At 35.4% G+C, this 19324-nt stretch overlaps 1 protein-coding gene across 6 annotated transcripts in view; it reads right to left on the minus strand.

Annotated features, from left to right (window-relative positions):
• Positions 1-7569: 7569 nt before the first annotated feature.
• KIF21A (kinesin family member 21A) overlaps positions 7570-19324 on the minus strand; it is a 155703-nt gene continuing 143948 nt past the window's right edge. For all 6 annotated transcript variants that reach the window (XM_029206385.1, XM_029206384.1, XM_029206386.1 and 3 more), the window contains 5 exons: positions 18796-18960; positions 16632-16749; positions 15068-15238; positions 13562-13761; positions 7570-8837 (listed from right to left, as the gene is read on the minus strand). In XM_029206385.1, the coding sequence (XP_029062218.1) occupies positions 8744-8837; positions 13562-13761; positions 15068-15238; positions 16632-16749; positions 18796-18960 (748 nt within the window). In that variant the 3' untranslated portion in view covers positions 7570-8743. The remainder of the gene's footprint in view (positions 8838-13561; positions 13762-15067; positions 15239-16631; positions 16750-18795; positions 18961-19324) is intronic.

A 19324-nucleotide genomic window follows, 5' to 3' on the forward strand; every position in this document is an offset into this window, starting at 1 on the left:
TAGAGGGGTGGGATAGGGAGCGTGGGAGGGAGATGCAAGAGGGAAGAGATATGGGGATATATGTATATGTATAGCTGATTCACTTTGTTATAAAGCAGAAACTAACACACCATTGTAAAGCAATTATACTCCAATAAAGATGTTAAAAAAAAAGAGAGAGAAAATAAACTAAAACAAAGCTAAAAAAGGAAAAAAAAAAAAAGAAAGCAAGTGCCTTAAGAATGCCCTGCCCAATGGCTGCCATGTTACCCCATGGGATCCAGAGACAACATAAGAGAATCTGTATTAAATAAAATTCTTTGCAAAAATTTCAGTTATTCACAGAATAATTGGTTATTAGTTGTAGATGAACTATTAATATGCCATCTATTCAAATCTTTCCATTTAAATAGCTATTTTTATCACATTATTTTTTAAAAAGCATGTGAAAGAAAATACTGTGATTCTTAAATTTTTAGTAAAAATTACATGAAGCCAGAGTTTCCTGAGCAAGCAATATTTTTTAAGGAAAGAAATTCATTATTTTGTAACTGATCTTACATAACAAGGAATGGAGATCAATGGTCACTAGTCCATCCATAGGCACACTTGTTCAAATTAGAAAAAAATGCCTTTCTGAATAGACATTTTTTCCATATGTTGAAATTATCATTATATTCTTTTATTTTTAAGATTAAAATGACTTACTACCATCCACCCTAATTATTTTTTTTAATTGGGGTATAGCTGCTTTACTATGTTGTGTTAGTTTCTGCTGTACAATGAAATTAATCAGCTATATATATACTCTCTCCTTCTTGGACCTCCCTCCCCTCCCCCCCATCCCGCCCATCTAGGTCACCACAGAGTACCGTGCTGAGCTCCCTGTGATATATAGCATGTTTCCACTAACCGTCTGTTTTACACATGGTGGTGTATATATGTCAATCCCAACCTCCAAATTCATCCTACCCCTCTTCCTCCACCCCATGTCCATACATCCATTCTTTACATCTTCATCTCTATTCCTGCCCTGCAAATAAATTCATCAGCACCATTTTTCTAGATTCCACATACATGCATTAATATACGATAATTGTTTTCCTCTTTCTGACTTGCTTCACTCTGTATGACAGCCTCCAGGTCCATCATGTCTCTACAAATGACCTAATTTCGTTTCTTTTTATGGCTAATATTCCATTGTATATATTTACTACATCTCCTTTATCCGTTCCTCTGTCGATGGGCATTTAGGTTGCTTCTGTGTCCTGGTTATGGTAAATAGTGCTGCAATGAACATTGAGGTGCATGTGCCTTTCTGAATTATGGTTTTCTCAAGGTATATGCCCAGTAGTGAGATTGCTGGGTCATATGGTAATTCTATTTCTGGTTTTTTAAGGAATCTCCATACTGTTCTCCATAGTGGCTGTATCAATTTACATTCCCATCAACAGTGCAAGAGGGTTCCCTTTTCTCCACAACCTCTCCAGCATTTACTGTTTGTAGATTTTTTGACAATGGCCATTCTGACTGGTGTGAGCTGATACCTCATTATAGTTTTGATCTGTAGTTTTGATTTCTCTAATAATTAGTGATGTTGAGCATCTTTTAATGTGCCTCTTGGCCATCTGTATGTCTTCTTTGGAGAAATGTCTATTTAGGTCTTCCCCCCATTTTTTGATTGGGTTGTTTTTTTGATATTGAGCTGCATGAGCTGTTTGTATATTTTGGAGATAAATCCCTTGTCAATTGCTTCATTTGCAAATATTTTCTCCCATTCTGAGGGTTGTCTTTGTCTCATTTATGGTTTTCTTTGCTGTGAAAAAGCTTTTAGGTTCAATTAGGTCCCATTTGTTTATTTTCATTACTCTAGGAGGTGGGTCAAAAAAAGATCTTGCTGTGATTTGTGTCAAAGAGTGTTCTGCCTATGTTTTCCTCTAGGAGTTTAGTGTCTGGGATGAAGTCAGGGAGCCTGATTCCTCCAGCTCCATTTTTCTTTCTCAAGATTGCTTTGGCTATTCAGGGTCTTTTGTGTTTCCATATAAATTGCAAAATATTTGTTCTCATTCTGTGAAAAATGCCATTGGTAATTTGATGGGGATTGCATTGAATCTGTAGATTGCTTTGGGTAGTACACTCACTTTCACAAAATTGATTCTTCCAATACAGGAACATGGTATATCTTTCCATCTGTTTGTTTCATTTTTGATTTCTTTCATCAGTGTCTTATAGTTTTCTGAGTACAGGTTTTTACCTCCTTACGTAGGTTTATTCCTAGGTATTTTATTCTTTTTGCTGCAATGGTAAATGGGAGTGCTTCCTTAATTTCTCTTACTGATATTTTGTTGTGAGTGTATAGGAATGCAAGAGATTTCTGTGTGTTAATTTTGTACCCTGCAACTTTACCAAATTCATTGATTAGCTCTAGTAGTTTTCTGGTGGCATCTTTAGGGTTTTCTATGTATAGTATCATGTCATCTGCAAACAGTGACAGTTTTACTTCTTTTTTTCCAATTTGGATTATTTTATTTCTTTTTCTTCTCTGATTGCCATGGTTAGGACTTCCAAAACTATGTTGAATAATAGTGGTGAGACTGGACATCCTTGTCTTTTTCCTGATCTTAGAGGAAATACTTTCAGTTTTTCACCATTGAGAATGATGTTTGCTGTGGGTTTGTCATATATGACCATTATTATGTTGAGGTAGTTTCCCTTTATGCCCACTTTCTGGAGAGATTTTTATCATAAATCGGTGTTGAATTTTGTCAAAAGCGTTTTCTTTATCTATTGAGATGATCATATGGTTTTTATTTTTTAATTTATTAATATGGTGTATCACACTGGTTGATTTGTATATATTGAAGAATCCTTGCATCCCTGGGATAAATCCCACTTGATTGTGTTGTATTTTTTAATGTGTTGTCGAAATCTGTTTCCTAGTATTTTGTTGAGGATTTTTGTGTCTATGTTCATCTGGGATACTGGTCTGTAATTTTCTTTTTTTGTGATATCTTTGTCTGGTTTTGGTATCAGGGTGATGGTGGCTTTGTAGAATGAGCTTGGGAGTGTTCCTTCCTCTGCAATTTTTTGAAAGAGTTTGAGAAGGATGGGTGTTAGCTCTTCTCTAAATGTTTGATAGAATTCACCTGTGAAACTATCTGTCTTCATCTGTATGTTCACGTTTGGCTCATCACCACAGTTTCCACATCTTAGTTAGTGCAAAGGGTACAGTTAAAGTAAATGTCAAGGACTTCTTTTTAAAAGTAAGACCAGAGGTTGCACACATCACTTTCCCTTAAACTGCATGGCCAGAACCATGGCATATTGCCATGGCGAACTGCAAGTTAAGGTGGGAAATGTAATCTCTGTCTGGGCAGCCATGTGCTCAGCAAAAATCCTTAGACTTCCATTACTAAAAGTAAGTGAGGTAGTAACTGGTAGTGGTAACTGGTAACTGCTCCAAGTACTACACAAAATCCTCCTGATTTCCTCAGTGGGTGTTTAGTTGTTTCAAACAATTAAAATCTCTCATCCTTCGCCCACCCCACATATAAGGATAATTTTCATGAAGTGTTTTTCCTCTGTGGGCATTCCTGTCAACAGCCAAAAGAGCTTTTAATAAAAGCAAGTAAAAAGCTGAGAGAAGAGGGAGTAAGGAAAAGGAAGTGGGAACAGGGAACAGGATGGGGTAAGACAAGAAGGGAGGTATTTTAGGATCCTTTACTTAATGGCCAAAGTAGCTGAAAATGACATTACTAATGTCCTTGGCCACTTAATGTCTTTCCTGAGGAGGCTTGTGGAAAGCACTCCTCGTTGCCTACCTTATAAAAACTGTATAATAGTCTAACCAGAGGGTAATAAACACTAGACAGTTTTCTGGTTCATGCAGGTGAATCCAGTCCTAACTGATATTGGGCTTCTCATCATCCTGTTTTTAATTTTTGGATATTTTTCAGTGATGGTGTTAAATAGTTTCAGTGGGTAAGGAAGCATGAAACTGTATCTCAGATACTGTCTGCTTCAGCTGTTGAATAAAACACCACACAGTTCTGAAAGCCTGAAGAGTCTGTCTGTCTAATAGGGTTGTCAGAGACATTAGGAAAGAAGACAGAGGAAGAGCAGCACCTCTGAATGCCTGTCGTCCTGGGAGACATGCAAAATCTTCCAGGCCCAGTAGAGCTGTGAGACAGCTGCACATATGGCAGAAGGATAACACCTGCAGATTGGGAGGCAGAGAGAGCAGAGGGGATAAACCAGGGCTCCAAGAGAGGACTGACATCTGCTGCAAATTGAAGGCCTACTAGAGCAGAGTGCTGTGTCCCCACCACCAGACTCTCCTGACCACCCAGGGTCAACAGAATCATGAGTGGGCAAAGAAAACTAAGAGCGACTATACCTAAGGGGGACTAAGCAACTGGAGAATGGAAGACAAACAGAATAACTGGTGGGGTCTCCTAGCAGAACAGAACTGCCAGATGGGAGAAAAGAGGACTAAAAGACTAAAAGGGGACATAAAAAGACTCTGGGCAACTAAAAGTGTTGTTTTCAAAAATTAAGTAGCTTAAAAACAATTAAATAGGTTAATGAGAAAAGAGTATAGTCATTCTTGAGAGCTGAATTAGTGTCCAGAAAAAAATAATGGAAGAAATAGAGTATCTTAAGACACAGGTCACAAAGAAGTGTATCTTTTAGTTCAATTGCAAATACAGAAAACATTTTATCTGATTTAAGCAGAAAGGAATTTCATAGAGGGCAACGGGTGCTTACAAAATTGTAAGTAGGTGTTAGGTTAACCCCCAGAACTAGCCCACCAAGTTATCATTTCCACCACAATTAGGAAGATGGGTGATGGAGTGAGGGAACCACGGCCCTGACTGCAGACTTCAGGACTACCGCCTCAGCTGGGTGCCAACAGAAAGTGTGCCCTATGCCCTGCCTCTCAACACCCATACCTTGTGCCAAAAGCTGGGGCCCTGACATTGCTTCCACTGGAGAAACAAAGGCCTCTCCAACTTGCTGCAGAGGCACTGATTCCACTCAGTTCACTTTGTGCCTGGGTTCATGTGCGTGGTGGAAGCCAGGTTAAATGTAGAATCCATGTGGAAAGAAAGTCTGAGAAATGTAGTCTTCCCTTTTCCTAAATCTAACATAGACAAAAAACATATTAGGAGGGGTTTGAAATCATACTATCTGCCATACATGACGTAGTGGACATTTGTCACTATTTTTGTCTGTTTGGCAGAATCCCCTATAATACTATACTTCATCAATTCTAGGATATATTTCACCAATACTGGATTTCACCAATTCTAGGATGTGCATTGTTTTTTCACAGTTAAACATCTCTGAAATCAGGTGTTCCTGACCCTTCAGGCACCTTAGATTCCCCCCATTTCAGGGATGCACAAACAAAGGGGAAAATAAATGCTCAGTAAGTGTTGGCTATTACAATTATTAACTTCATCTCAAAAAAAAAAGGGGGGGAAATTAATGGCAGCTGTAACATTTTAAAGTTAGTTGAGCATTTCATTATGGTTAGAAACTAGATAACTTATTTTTGTGATGCTCATATAGAGCTATCCGTACATTTTATATCTGTAATTTGCAAATACAAAATCCCAACTATCAACATCTGCGTGATAGTTGGTAAATCAAATCCTCAACAACAGAGCAAGAACACAGTCTATTCTGAGGCTGAAAACAGAATTCTGAGTTAAAGTATAGGCAATGCTTAGGAAAAAATTACAAACAGCAGCATGGAACACTTGTTACCTGCTGGTTATGTTAATTCACATTTTTATAAAAGACCCCACATCAGCTGGGAATTAAATAAATGTGGACATAATTAATATGCAAAACTTTGCTGTTACTCTTTAATTAAAATGCAGAAATTTTGATTTGAAAGAAGAAATAGTATCTTCCAAAGAAACATGCTATTCTGGGAGAACAAGGCATATATTTAATACAGTGAGGAATAAATCATACTTAATCATAGTTAAGTTTTAGTTAACTCTTAACTATTTTAAGAGCTATTGTTAACAATTCTGGATGGGATCTTTAGGGGTTAACACTATCTTTTGTTGGTTCATAAACCAGCCCCTGTACATGGAGGGCAAGGAGAGACTGAAGAAAGAGGCAGACTACTCCAGATAGGTATGTGGCAGGTTTAATAAGCAAGGGAATTTGCAAACAAGGCTAAACTTGGTGGCCACAAGATGAGATCTCCACCCCTGCCCGCCAGAATTTTAAAAGTATATATAGAGGTCTTAACTGTGTTCAGTCACATATACCGTACAGATGGTCTCAAATAACACATTGCTTTCTCAAGGCTGCATCCTTGAAACAGCTCTGGCTATGGGAATGGTGAGTGGAAGGTACATGAGTGGAATATACATTAGAAGGACAGGGAAGCGGGTGAGAAACCTCTAATTGCCTAGGTCCAGATTGAGAATCAATCGGTGGCCATGTCCTCTTGAACTCTTGCAACATTTTTCAAAATGTAAATCTTTAAGAGAACTGCTTCGTTTACATATTCATTTAAATTACTTGAATCAGATTAACTCTATATGAGCCTCCAGCATTTTAAAAGGTAAAATAGACACTGGGCTTTGTGTTCTGCATAAGCAAACACAGTGCTCAGGACCACATAAAAGGCCTCTAATTGAACTCACAATCAGGATCGAATGCCTTTAATAGGTATTGAGCACCTGGATTTTCCTTATCAGAGCACTTACTAAGCTGTTGTGTAATTATCATCTCTCTCCACCCAGAGGGCAAGCATCATCTCAGTTTTGTTATTTTTTCCATCTCCAGTACCTGGCCCAGTATATGCTCAATAAAATTTTATTGAATAAATTGTCCAGAAAATGAATTGTTAAGCAATAGTCCCATGAAAAGAAACATCCCAAGAGTATTTAAATTCAAAGTAGTCCGGACAATCTCTCTCAAGTCTTGGCATAGTATCTTCCTCCAGGGAAGGAGGCAAAATTACAAATTACAAAATTACAAAGTAGCTGAGTTTCTCTTTATAGGAAAATATATATATATAAAATATATATATATATATAAAACTTATAAAGAAGGGATATATATATATATCTCAACTGTGAAATACAGCATACGTATATAAAATAGGAAAGAAATATATTACAGTTTAATATGAATATGTCACTTAGGACTCAGGTCACGAAATAGAACATTTCTAGGACCTCCATACCCCTCTACACTCCCAACTAACCTCCTGCAACACCTGCCAGTCACCATGCCTTGCATTTCCTCTCCAAGTAGCCAAGGTCATTATTGTCCTAACTGTTATGGGAATATTTTTCACTTGTTCAACCATCTATGTTCAAATCCCTAAACTATATGGTTTGGTTTAACTCCTTTAAATAGCGAGTTTCCTTGGTTCCTCAAGGTTAAGTTATGGTTTATATTTTTCAAGAATATTTCATACCTAGTGAGCAAAAAAAGGAATGCTTATGTAGCACTGGATAACAAGAAAATGTCTTTCCTTATATCACACAGATAAAATAAAGTTTTACAAACACTGGCCATTTTCATATTAGGAAAAGAACAAGAGAATAAAAATAATTCACAGCGACATGTTTATTTAAGCCTTAGCTAAGCTTTCATTTACAAACAAATAGTTTTGGGGAAAAAGATCACAAGACAATATTTTCAAGTGTCATACCATCCACATAAAAATTAAACTTGCAGAATTTACAAATTAATATTCTGAGCAGACAGATAAATTATACATCCTTTTGCAAAATCCAATCTACAATATTTAAAAATTCATAGTTACAACATAAGACATTCTCTCTTTACAATCTACCTATTTACATAGCTTTCCTCACTGCAGGTGATATAGTTCTCATCATAGCTACCAAGGTTTGCAAACACAGTACATTTAAAATGTATTTAGCAGCACATAAAAAATTAGATAAAAAGGGAAAGAAATATTACTATTAAATAAAAATGAAATTAAAGGGTGATAATAGAAACAACTCCATAGGAAAATAGATCAAAATATATTTCTGTTAGGACATCAAAAATGTTTCCCATCACAGAATGTATGCACAGCACTAATAAAACAATTTAACAGCATTTTAGTCCTGAGCACAGAATATAGCACAGCTGCAAAACTTTGGTCAATACAAGTAAATGTCGACCTCTAACACAATCTGTTTAACCTTCTTTGTTAGCAGATTAAAGTTAGTTCCATTTTATGAAAAATCACCATCAGTAATATTCTCATATCTTTTTTCCATTACATTAAAAGAGCTTTTAAATTTGGGAGCCCTCTGTAGACTGATATAAATACCAGACAAACCAATGTTTGATTAACATTCCCAATATGTTTCAAATATGTAAATCATCTGAACAGGCTATATGAATGAGTTAACAATGGGTTGCTTTGTATTCCAAGTGTATTTTCTGACTGTCACAAAAGCAGACATGCTGTACTTCAAATAATTTGAAGATGTTCTTTATAGCCAGGCATAAAAATCCAGCCACTATATAAGTGCAAATCAAGCAGCATATCAATTATAGGTTATATATGCATTGGTAGATATTAAAATTAAGCACATAGGATAGTACACAATTTTATTAGAATACCATTTATATTCAGCAGTTGGATTCAGATATATTTTCCAGTTAATCCCATTCACAAGTTTTTGCCTAATAAATGCAGGACAACATTTTCCATAAAGAACATAGAGTATAATCACAGTATTCAGTTTATGACTATCTTCATTCATGTTTAATTACTGGCAATATCTTCCACTGGATCTCCTGTGTCAAAGAGCTGACCATCTTGCAAATTTCGAGTCTTCCAAATTCTCACAGTTCGATCACTACACAATAATAAATTAAAAATGAACATGTGAAAAGAGGTGGAAAGATAAAGAAGTAGTTTGTAGAATTACTTATCATGGAAACATTTTCTGAAAAGATCTGTAATAGATGTAAGTAAAAATATACATTGTCCCATAGGTATACCAAACAGGTACCCATAATAATGAAATTAAAAATAGTTTATATTATCAAGGGCCTACTATATGCCAGGTATTGTTACTATGTTCCCCTCACATACGTTAATGCATTTAATTCTCTTTACATATCATAAGATATAAATAATGCTATTCTCCCCTATTTATTGATGAGCAAATTGAGGTCCAAAGAAGTTAATTAATTTGCCCAAGATCGGGCTTCCCTGGTGGTCCAGTGGTTGACTCCACCCTTCCACTGCAGGGAGCGTAGGTTTGATCCCTGGTCGGGGAAGTTCCGCATGTCTCAAGGTGCGGCCAAAAAAAAAAAAAAAAAAATTGCCCAAGATCACAAAGTAAGTGATAGTGCCAAGATTTGAAACCAGGCAGTCTGGCTCCATCTCTTAAAGACTTTACTAGTATGACAAGGTCAGAGGTCTTCAGGCATAAGAGCCCACAGTAAGATCACAGTGAGGGGGCCAGGGCAGGAATTCCAGGGAGTTGGTGAATCTGTTGATATTCAGGAAGAATTATGTTCAGGTAAGCCCACAGAAAAAGCAGGAGACTACTAAGAAGTATTCTAACATTCTGCCTATCGTAGAACATAGACAATTCAAAGTTTTTCTGAGAAAACTTATTTTTATTCACTTAACATGTGGGTTCTGGGGACTAGTCATTAGACAATCACATTTCTTACCATGTCTCTCGTGGCTCTAAAAAGAGAGTGTTGCTTTTCTCCCATTTCCTAACAAGCCCAAAGTCAAAAAGAACGAGTTGCCATAGAATTGTATAGTTAAAAAGTATTTCAAAGATTATGTAGTCCATTTCGAGGATAAAGAAAGTTTAGTGACTTGTTCAGTGTAACATAGTAGAGTACAGAGCTGAGCCTAGAATCCAGGCTTTCTAATTTTTAATCAACAATCTTCTCATCCCTAAGAGTTCTTACCACAAGGTAAAAAAAATCACTTTTTTTTCTTTTCCTTTTTTTTTTTGTATCTACATGAGACGATGGATGCTAACTAAGCTTATTGTGATAATCATTTCATTATATATTTAAGTCAAATCATTATGCTGTATACCTTAAACTTACACAGTGCTGTATGTCAATTATATCTCAATAAAACTGGAGGGAAATAATAATCTCTCCCTATCCCACACAGCACATGTAACTGAAAACAGAAGGGGATATGTTCACACATCCACCCATTTATCCATTCATTTATACAACCATCCATTCAACAAATGTTTCTTGGGAACTTGCAGTGTTCTAGGCATTATTCTAGGTGCTCGGGATCAATTAAAAATAAACAAATAAATAAAAAACACAATCCTAGGCCTTTGTAGATCATATATTCTAGCAAAAGGAGACAATAAAACTTAATAAATAATTAAATTATAAAGTTTATTAGAAAGTAATAAATGTTATAGAGAAATTAAAGAGTATGGCAAAGGGGATCAGGATCAGGAGTGGTAGTTGATAAGAGAGATCACAATTTTAAATAAAATGGCAAGGTTATTCTTATCGAGAAAGAAAGACATTAGAAGAAGATCAGGATCTCTGAAGGCACTTTGGGCAAATGTCCTAAGGTTGGAGTGAGCCTGATATGTTCAAGAACCAGCAAAGATGTTATTGGTGTTTTAAGAGAAGGAGCACGCCAGAGGGTACTAGAAGGTAAGGTGAGAGATAAATACTCAAAGGGTCAGATCAAGTAACGGCCTCTACTTTAGATAAAATGGATGATCAATGCAAGGTTTTGAGCAGAGAAGGAACAAGATCTGACTTGTATTTTTAAAAAATTACTCTGGTGTCTGTGTTGAGAATAGACTACATATGGGCAACGGACCTTGTTTAGGAGGCTACTGTAGTAATCCAAGAGCTGAAGGTGACTAGGGTCAGTGAGGCAGCAAAAGGCATGGTGAGAAGTGGTCAGATTCTAGATATAATTTAAAGGTCGAACACCAACAGAGTTTGCTGATGAATTGGATATGGAGTGTGAGAGAAAGAGAGGAATGAAGGTTTCTAAACTAAGCAACAGAGAAGACAGACAAGCCATCAACTGAGATGGAGAAGGCTTTAGGATGAGCAGGTTTCTTAGGAAGGTCGGGAGTTCAGTTTTGGACATATGAAATCTAAGATGAACAAACTTACACTACTAGTCATGACAGAGGAACCTGTGCCAGGTTAGCGCTCCTGTTGTAAACAAAGTGAAAACTTGACAGAACATATGGAACAACTATTTTCAGAAACTGGGCAATGGGTAGTTCAGGCCTGTAATCCCTGAGAAAAGGGAAACAGAGAAGGTGAGCTCTGTGATGGCCCTGGCTCTCAGTCTGGCAGCACTTTCCAGACTACAGCAATGTGAGAAACCAAGCAGAAAAATCACAGAATCAGAGCTGAAGAGATAGTAATAAAAATCTGGTAAGTGTGAAATAGTTGGAATTTGTAGAACCAGATAGAGAAGAGGAGAGAGCTATGCAAAAAGAACTGTGGAGCTATAGGAAAAGAATTCCATCAATCTACATAGGGGTCCCCTAATGCTTTTGACTGAAGGCTAAGTTGCACATGAGTAGAATCAGACTATAAGGCCACACCAAAAAACTACTAGTGAGTATAAGTCAAACAAATCCCAGAGTTCACAAAGCGCTGTGAGATGTTCAGGTTCTGACCAGTGGAGAACAGCATCAAACATTCAAGACATCCAGTAGAAATCCAAGAAGAGTTAAAAACAAGTCTCAAAAATAAGAGCTGAACCACAAGTAACTTATGTGCCTGACAAACAAAGCCCAATACTCTTTAAAGGAATACAACAAAATCCAGATACTCAAAACACAATACTATAATTAATGTTCAACATTCAGTAAAATGTTACTTGACATAAAAGCAGAAAAAATAAGACCCATAATCATAAGAAAAATCAATCAGTGACAACAGATCCAGAAATCAGATATGATAGAATTACTTACACAAGGACTTTGAATCATAAAGTCCCACCTATAAAATAGGGATTATAATAATACTCACCTTCTAAAGTTCTTATGAAGACTAAATGAGTAAAAGCCTGAAAACACTTAGGACAATGCCTGGTAGATACTAAGCCCTATACAAACACTTGTTAGATAACAAATAAGTAGCACTAATTTGAAAATAGGCCTTCTGATTTTATTGGCAATTTTCCTGATTTTATGTTACATGGTAAATACATCTGCATCTGATGCTCCATGGGTAAACTGAGAAAAATTTCAATTCTTCAAAAATAAAACTGTATCATGGAAGAAAAGTATTATATCATACCTCACCGACCAGACCTCAGTGATACATAATAGTCTTATCTTGTGTGTCCCACAGCTTTGAGGGATATTAATTTATTTCCCATAAATTGTCAAGGACAAAACAAATTTCCAAGGGAACAAATAAAAGTAATGACTCTTAAGAAAGTAATGCATCTTGGAAATAGCATCAATGAAGCACCAAAGGTAAACACTTAGAAAAACACAAAAGAAATTGGCTTTGATATACTTTAGAGATGAGAGAAAGTAAATCTAAATGAGAAGAGGGATTCAATGGAAACAGCACAAATAATAAGAGACACCAGAGAAATATAGCAGAGGTTTCAAAATAAAATCAGGGTAATCGTGCATTTAGGACAGACAAATCAAGCAGTCGGTCAAATTAAGTAAGATAATTGGTACACAAATGACATAGGGAGATTTTCAAGATATTCATGAGAAATTACATTTTATTTGATTGAGATGAACACCTCCCATTACAGTTAGTATATATGCTTTCCTTTTCAAAGTACTTATATACATATTATGTCATTTTTATGGTCACATCTCTACACCTCCTTCAAACATCTTCTTAAATGTCACTTTTTCAGTAAGGCCTTCACTGATCACTCTATTGTGTAACCCCTGCACCCCAGTGATGCTCTCATCCCCCTTCCCTGCTTTATTTTTCTCCATAGCACCTCTCACCATGTAACATATTTTACTTATTTATTTTCTTTTCTCCTCCTTAGAATGAAACTATGGTTTGTATCTATTTTGTTCACTTCTCTATTCCCAAGGGTCTGGAACAGTGCCTGGCACATAGGAGATTCATCATGAATAAGCAAATGAGCAAATAAATTAATCAATCCAGCCATCTTAAGAGGGAAGTAGATATTATTACTATGTACTTAAACTTTAAAGGAGGTAGAAGATGCACAAAGTTTTTTTTTTAAATAAAATGGTCTAAATGTGAAGAATGACAAGTTTGTTGCCTTTCTGGAAAAAAACTTTTAGAAACTAGTCACTTATGAATGATTTTTTAAAAATTAAAATCACCAGGGGAAGATCTGGCAGAAGACTTCTTAGTCTAATCAGAGAGCCGATATAGGAGTAACACTATTACCATGTAACCAGGGGAGCCCAAACTCAGTGCCCACAGTGTTTCTCAGAAAATATAAATAAGACATCATAAATAGACATTAGAATAACTGTAATAAAAGGATTCATATATTCTACATTTCCAGATATTTACAACTTACAGGATTTATTAAATCTGAATACAAGTAAACAATATAGAGAAAGATCACATAGCAGAAACTTACTCAGCTGCAGTAAAAATGTGGGTGGAATTAACACATATGGCATTGATAGGACTCTCATGACCTTTCATCTCTCCAACTGGCACAAAGGTATCTATGTTCCAGAGTTTCAGAATGCCCCCTCTGCAGCCACTGAGCAAAACTGGGTGGCCTGGCATCACTCCAAGGGCACAGACCCAATCCTTATGTGCATTTGGAACTTGCTGAGAAAAAAAAGAAAAATCAGCAGTTTAAGGGAAGTCGTCCAAACTGACATTTTCATACCAAAATAAGTTACAAAAGTTTTTATTGACAAAATTCAAAATTTGGAACACTGAATTGGCCTGGAAACCATAAAAATCATTTTCTATAAAGTCACTCTTCATGATTTAAAGAAATAAATCTGTAATTTGCTCCTAAATTTGCCTCACTAGTTATCATCAGTGTTATCAGTATTAAAGGCCTAGAATGTTAAAAAAGAAAAATCTATCGAATCTAAAACACCTGGAAAGTATACAGAATTTTTCAAACATCACTTTCTCTTCAAAGGAGTAACTATTTCACCTTTCTCCAAAATGTATCTCACGCAACTAGTTTGAAAACTACAACCTGGTGTGTAGGCTATAAGGATTGTCTCATAAAATCACTGCCTTAAATTTTGGAAGAGAACATAGAGGCCTAAAGCTTTTTGTTGAAGGCTGGAGCTAACCTATATATTTCACAATGAGTAAACAATCATTATAAGCTCAGACTATATACCGTATTTTATGCATAAATATATTTATATACATAACATAAAAGTCACATCCAAGAATGTATATCTATAAAAGAAAAGCTTTTGAGTGCAATATATGCATCTGTTGCCAGGTTTTTTTTATTAACGTTCATGCTACTTGTTCATTTTGTTTTCATCTGGTTTTAAGCAGTAAAGTAGGAGTAATTGCAATACATACACACGCATACATTTATAAGGAAAAGCCTGAAATTGAGTACAATTTTATCTGTTAACTAACTTCTTCCTCTCGGAATTAGGAAAAGCCACCAATGTTTGATTGTATTGACAGAACACTTCAATCCAACTATCATTCTATAGGAAATGAGAGAACCACCACTGTTGAATGTATGAAAATGAGATGAGGAATCATTTAGACTGCTTTGACCTTAGTGAAACTTGGTACTCTTTGGAATATGTGTACATAAAACAAAAAAACAAAAACAAAATGAGAAACTGACTGCTTTACTCCAAGACTGATTTCATTTAGTAAACACAAGCATGGTGCAATCCCAGATCTTCCAACACTTATCAGAGTCTATTCCCCTTTTATTTAGGAGATATCATTAAATGTTGAATGTTGCCCTTTTCATAATTAGTAACTCTGGTGGGTGATGATGAAACACTCTTTAGGAGGAAGCCCTGTTTGATACCATCCCTAAACAATGAAAATCTACATAGAGGCTCTTCGCATTCTTATATAGAATACTGGTGACTTTGAAATACCCACTCCATCCCATGAAAAGGTTTTGCATTACCTGTAGAAGGTCTTTTTGAGCTAAATCCCATTTCTTGATTCCATTATCTCTGGAACCACTAAATAGGTTATCCCCCTGTATGGTTAATGCTTCAATGCCATCATAATGAGGGGGCTCGAAATTGTGGGTGGGACTCACAGCTCCAAGAGCCCCTTCAGTTACATCAAACATCTAAATAAAAGCAGAAAGGAAGCAGTCATCCTATTTATCTTACAAATAAGCACCTATATGCATTCATTCATAGAAACACACACACGTATATTAACCAGATATGATTTGTTTTATTTTACTAAGGTAACTAAAATAACCTGCTATGAATGACTCAGGATGAACCTGAGCCCTATCTTCACACTACTTTTGCTTACATGTCTGTAAGCTCTTAAGAAAGGCAACCAATTTTCTCATGTGTGAGTGTACAAATGATATGTTAAATAATAAAAATGCTACATATCAATCCAGTTGAAATTCAAATAAATGATATGATTGTTATTTAAACACTATTAGGTAGCTCTGCAATCTTGGTGGTCATCTCAAATTCTCCAAAGCTGCTATTCAAAACCTTTCACTCCCCTCAGTTGCTCTCATCTCTCTTAACTGTTGAACTTGTGATTTCCTAAAAAGGTTAGTATGACCAAAAATAAACTTTCTGGACCATCCTCCCAGTTACAAAAGTTTTCTTTTATTCTCAAACATTCTCTTACCCTTCCCTTCTTTTCAGATGCTAAAGTGTACCTACGTTTTCCCAAGGTTCACATCTTTGATCTGATTCACCAATTGCTACCACTTCACTCTTCACACTTTCCCTCTCCACTGAGCCCATTTCCTGAGCATATAAACATGCTCAAGTCTACCAAATATAAAATCCTCTCACCTTAACCATTCTATTGTCAAGTCACTAACCGATTTCTCATCTCTTAATCAAAGTTTCTAAAAAATAGTACTTATACTCTTCCTATCTCTCTTTATTACTGTTTCCTCTTTTTTATTCCCATTGGTTCTTATAGGATTCCCCAAGGCTGAGTCATGTCAACCCCTCTCCTTTGGCCATGTCAACTACTCTAACTCCTTAACCATCTGCTTCTATTTGAACAGCTCCAAAACATACATGTCTAGTCGTAACTTATCTTGAGCTCTGGACTTGCCTTTCAAATGGCCTACTGGACTACATGAGAAGGTCCTCTATTAGCATCTCAAATTTAACATCTCCAGAATCAAACTATGCTTCTCTCCTCATCTTATCTGCTACTTGCATAAAATATGAAGACCATAACATGTCCAGCATTAAAGGTGGTGATGATGAGACTTAAGCATTAGTTGGATGACTCAGCCAAAAAAATCTTTAAAATCCCTCCCAACCTATCTTCTATGAAAAGTGAGAATACATGTTTAAATAATAAGACAACACAACCAGGAACCGAGTGAGGAAAAGATCAGGAAGAAAAAGCAAAGGTTAGAAATGAGAAAAAAGAAAACTGATTTAGAGAAAAGGGTCCCAGGTACATCTCAATACTTCTAATCTATAATTTAATAGGAGAATGTAATTAAACAACTTTATTATACACACTTTGATATAATGATCCTTGGAGCCAGTGATGATTAAATCTTGTCCACTAGAAATCTGATCTACAGTAAGACACATAACAGGGCCTAGGTGTCCCGTTAACTTTCCTGTGGACTGAAACCTTTAAAAAGAGAGAAAAATAATTTTGTTTGAAAATATTTCTTAGCATGTTGAGCCTAAGCCTCAGCAAAAATAATCAACAGTCTTTGCTAAAACTGTTCTGTTTTATTTAACTCCACCTCTATGCAACTCTGTTCAAATTAAGAGTAAAAATAATGGCCAAAGTAATCAATTCTCTGATGAAAGTGTGAGGAGTCCTAAATAAGTTATTCCAAAGCAACTAATATCATTCAGGTAGTTAAAAAAAAAAAAAATCAAAACTCCAAAAACTTGCTAAAGGCTAATTTTAACTCTAACCTAAGTCCAGGTAAACCTTAATCTGTTAAATTCTCAACATGATATAGACATATGATTGATGTTATTAGGGCCAATTTGAAATTTGATTAAAACAACTATGTCACTGATATAACTAGAAAATAACAATATGAAGAAAGTAAAATTATTTTACTACACTAACATATATTCTCACATATACACATATATGTACACCCATCATATATACACATATACACATACATGTATGCACACATGTGTATATACATGTATGTGATAAAATAGGTAGTCAATTTCATCAATTATTACAAAGACATGAAAATGACCAGGAATATATCTGACTGGTAGAAAAACATGTGATGCCCATTGTCAGGGGGTGACAATGAACCTTTGTTTCATAGTCCTACCTCAAATCAAGCTGCTGGAATACAGAGATGTATTTGCCCTCTAGAATATTATTATTTCTTGTAACTCTTTTCTTAGTTACTTTGTTAAGATGAATCTGTATTTAATCATGTTGCTGAAATCAAGCAACTTGAAAAAGGATCTAACTTTTCAGCAGAAAAGAATGTAAAGATTTTCAAAAGCTGATACCTTTTCTGCCTCATGTCATGACTTTGAGTATCTTCCTTCATGGTACTACAACTACAAATGAAGGTTAATATCTTCAAGAATAAACCCAGTCCTCATCTCGTTCCTAATTTTCTTAAACAAGCACTGTTTTCAATTTTCTACTTCTTTTTTCTAAAACAGTTCTCAGGACTGTGTTCTTATTTCTCTTTCTCTCTCATTTATTTATCTATAAATTATGCTTATAATACTTTCTCAGTCATGCATTAAAATTTTACAAGTTATAACCAATTTTCCTCAGAATTTCTAAAATAAATTTCCCTTTGATTTACTACTGACAAAGCCCTTCTAGATGGGATTATTAACTGAATTACCTATATTACCTGAATTACAAACTTTACTCAGAATCTTGTAATTGCCTTTTAATGGCCTTTATCCTCCATTACAAGATGAGTTCTAAGAAGATGGACACCAAATTTGTCTTGCTCAGTCTTTATCCCCAGTACCTACCACAAGTGTTGGTATAGTGCTTGCCATAATTGATATTGAATAAACATCTATTAACTAATAAATAAATATTCCCTTGCTGCCAAATTTTTAACAACTAGAAAAGAAGCTAAAATAAACACTCAAATGAAGGATAAAAGCTCATACTTCACGGCAAAAAGAAATCAAATCAAAGATGTAATGCCTTGTATTTCAATTTATCATTTTTCTCTTTGTACTCACTTCATCTTCTTAATACTTCATCATATATATGTGTATATATATATATATAAAATTCTATATTTATAAAAATCCTGTGAAGATTTACACTTAAAGTTATATGGTTTGTAAACTGAAAATTTTGAGATAATGATGCATAAGTGATGTTACAAAAAATAATTCTTTCAAAGGTACTGATGCAACTAGCATGAGAACCTTGTTCTCTTCCTGGTAAACAACACAACTTATAGACAAATATTAAGAAAGGCTATTTTCCTTCATATATTTTTTTCCCAGCAATGGAGATTAAAAGAAAGGAAAATTGTGAGTTTGCTAACGAGGACATAGATGTTCAGCGGTGCTGAATCAAACAGAAAAGTCTAGGTTTTTATATTAACTTCTGGGGTTATACAAATTAGATTTCACACACACTAATGCTATTAATGTGTGAAAATTGCATTTGCCATATACAGGAAGTACATTTTCTTTAAAATTCTACCTTTTAAGATCCCACATTCTGACAGCATTTCCAGAAGCTGCATAGAGGAAGGTGCCAGTTGGGTTCAGTGCAATTTGATTGACTTGGTTTTCCCCAGAAGGAATAGTAACTGTCCGGCTGGTGGTGGCAGAACAAGCATCTCCAAGAGTAACTTGACCTGAAGACCTTAACAGAGACAAAGTAAAGCAAAATAAGTCACATTTCTGGACAAGAGTTAGTCTTAGAATTCCTTACATTCCTAGGAAACTGGCTGTAGACAACAAGAAGATCTGTGTTCTTTGGTCACTGTATGCACTGTGCCTAGCACAGCACCTCATACACACTAATAAATAAACATTTTGATAGATAAATGAATGAAGAAAACAAGATGACATGGCTTAAAACTCTTAATTTGCAAGTTATTATAACACTAGGAATTCTGGGCCCTGTTAGGGATGACTTAAATATGATTCAGAAAAGATTAGATGACAAAGACAAAAACTCAACAAATGATACAGTGTCACAAAATTAATTCGTTTTCCTGCAGTTT

This window comes from Monodon monoceros, unplaced genomic scaffold, assembly GCF_005190385.1.
Source record: "Monodon monoceros isolate NGI ecotype Baffin Bay Population unplaced genomic scaffold, NGI_Narwhal_1 Super_Scaffold_6, whole genome shotgun sequence".
Classification (NCBI taxonomy): domain Eukaryota; kingdom Metazoa; phylum Chordata; class Mammalia; order Artiodactyla; family Monodontidae; genus Monodon; species Monodon monoceros.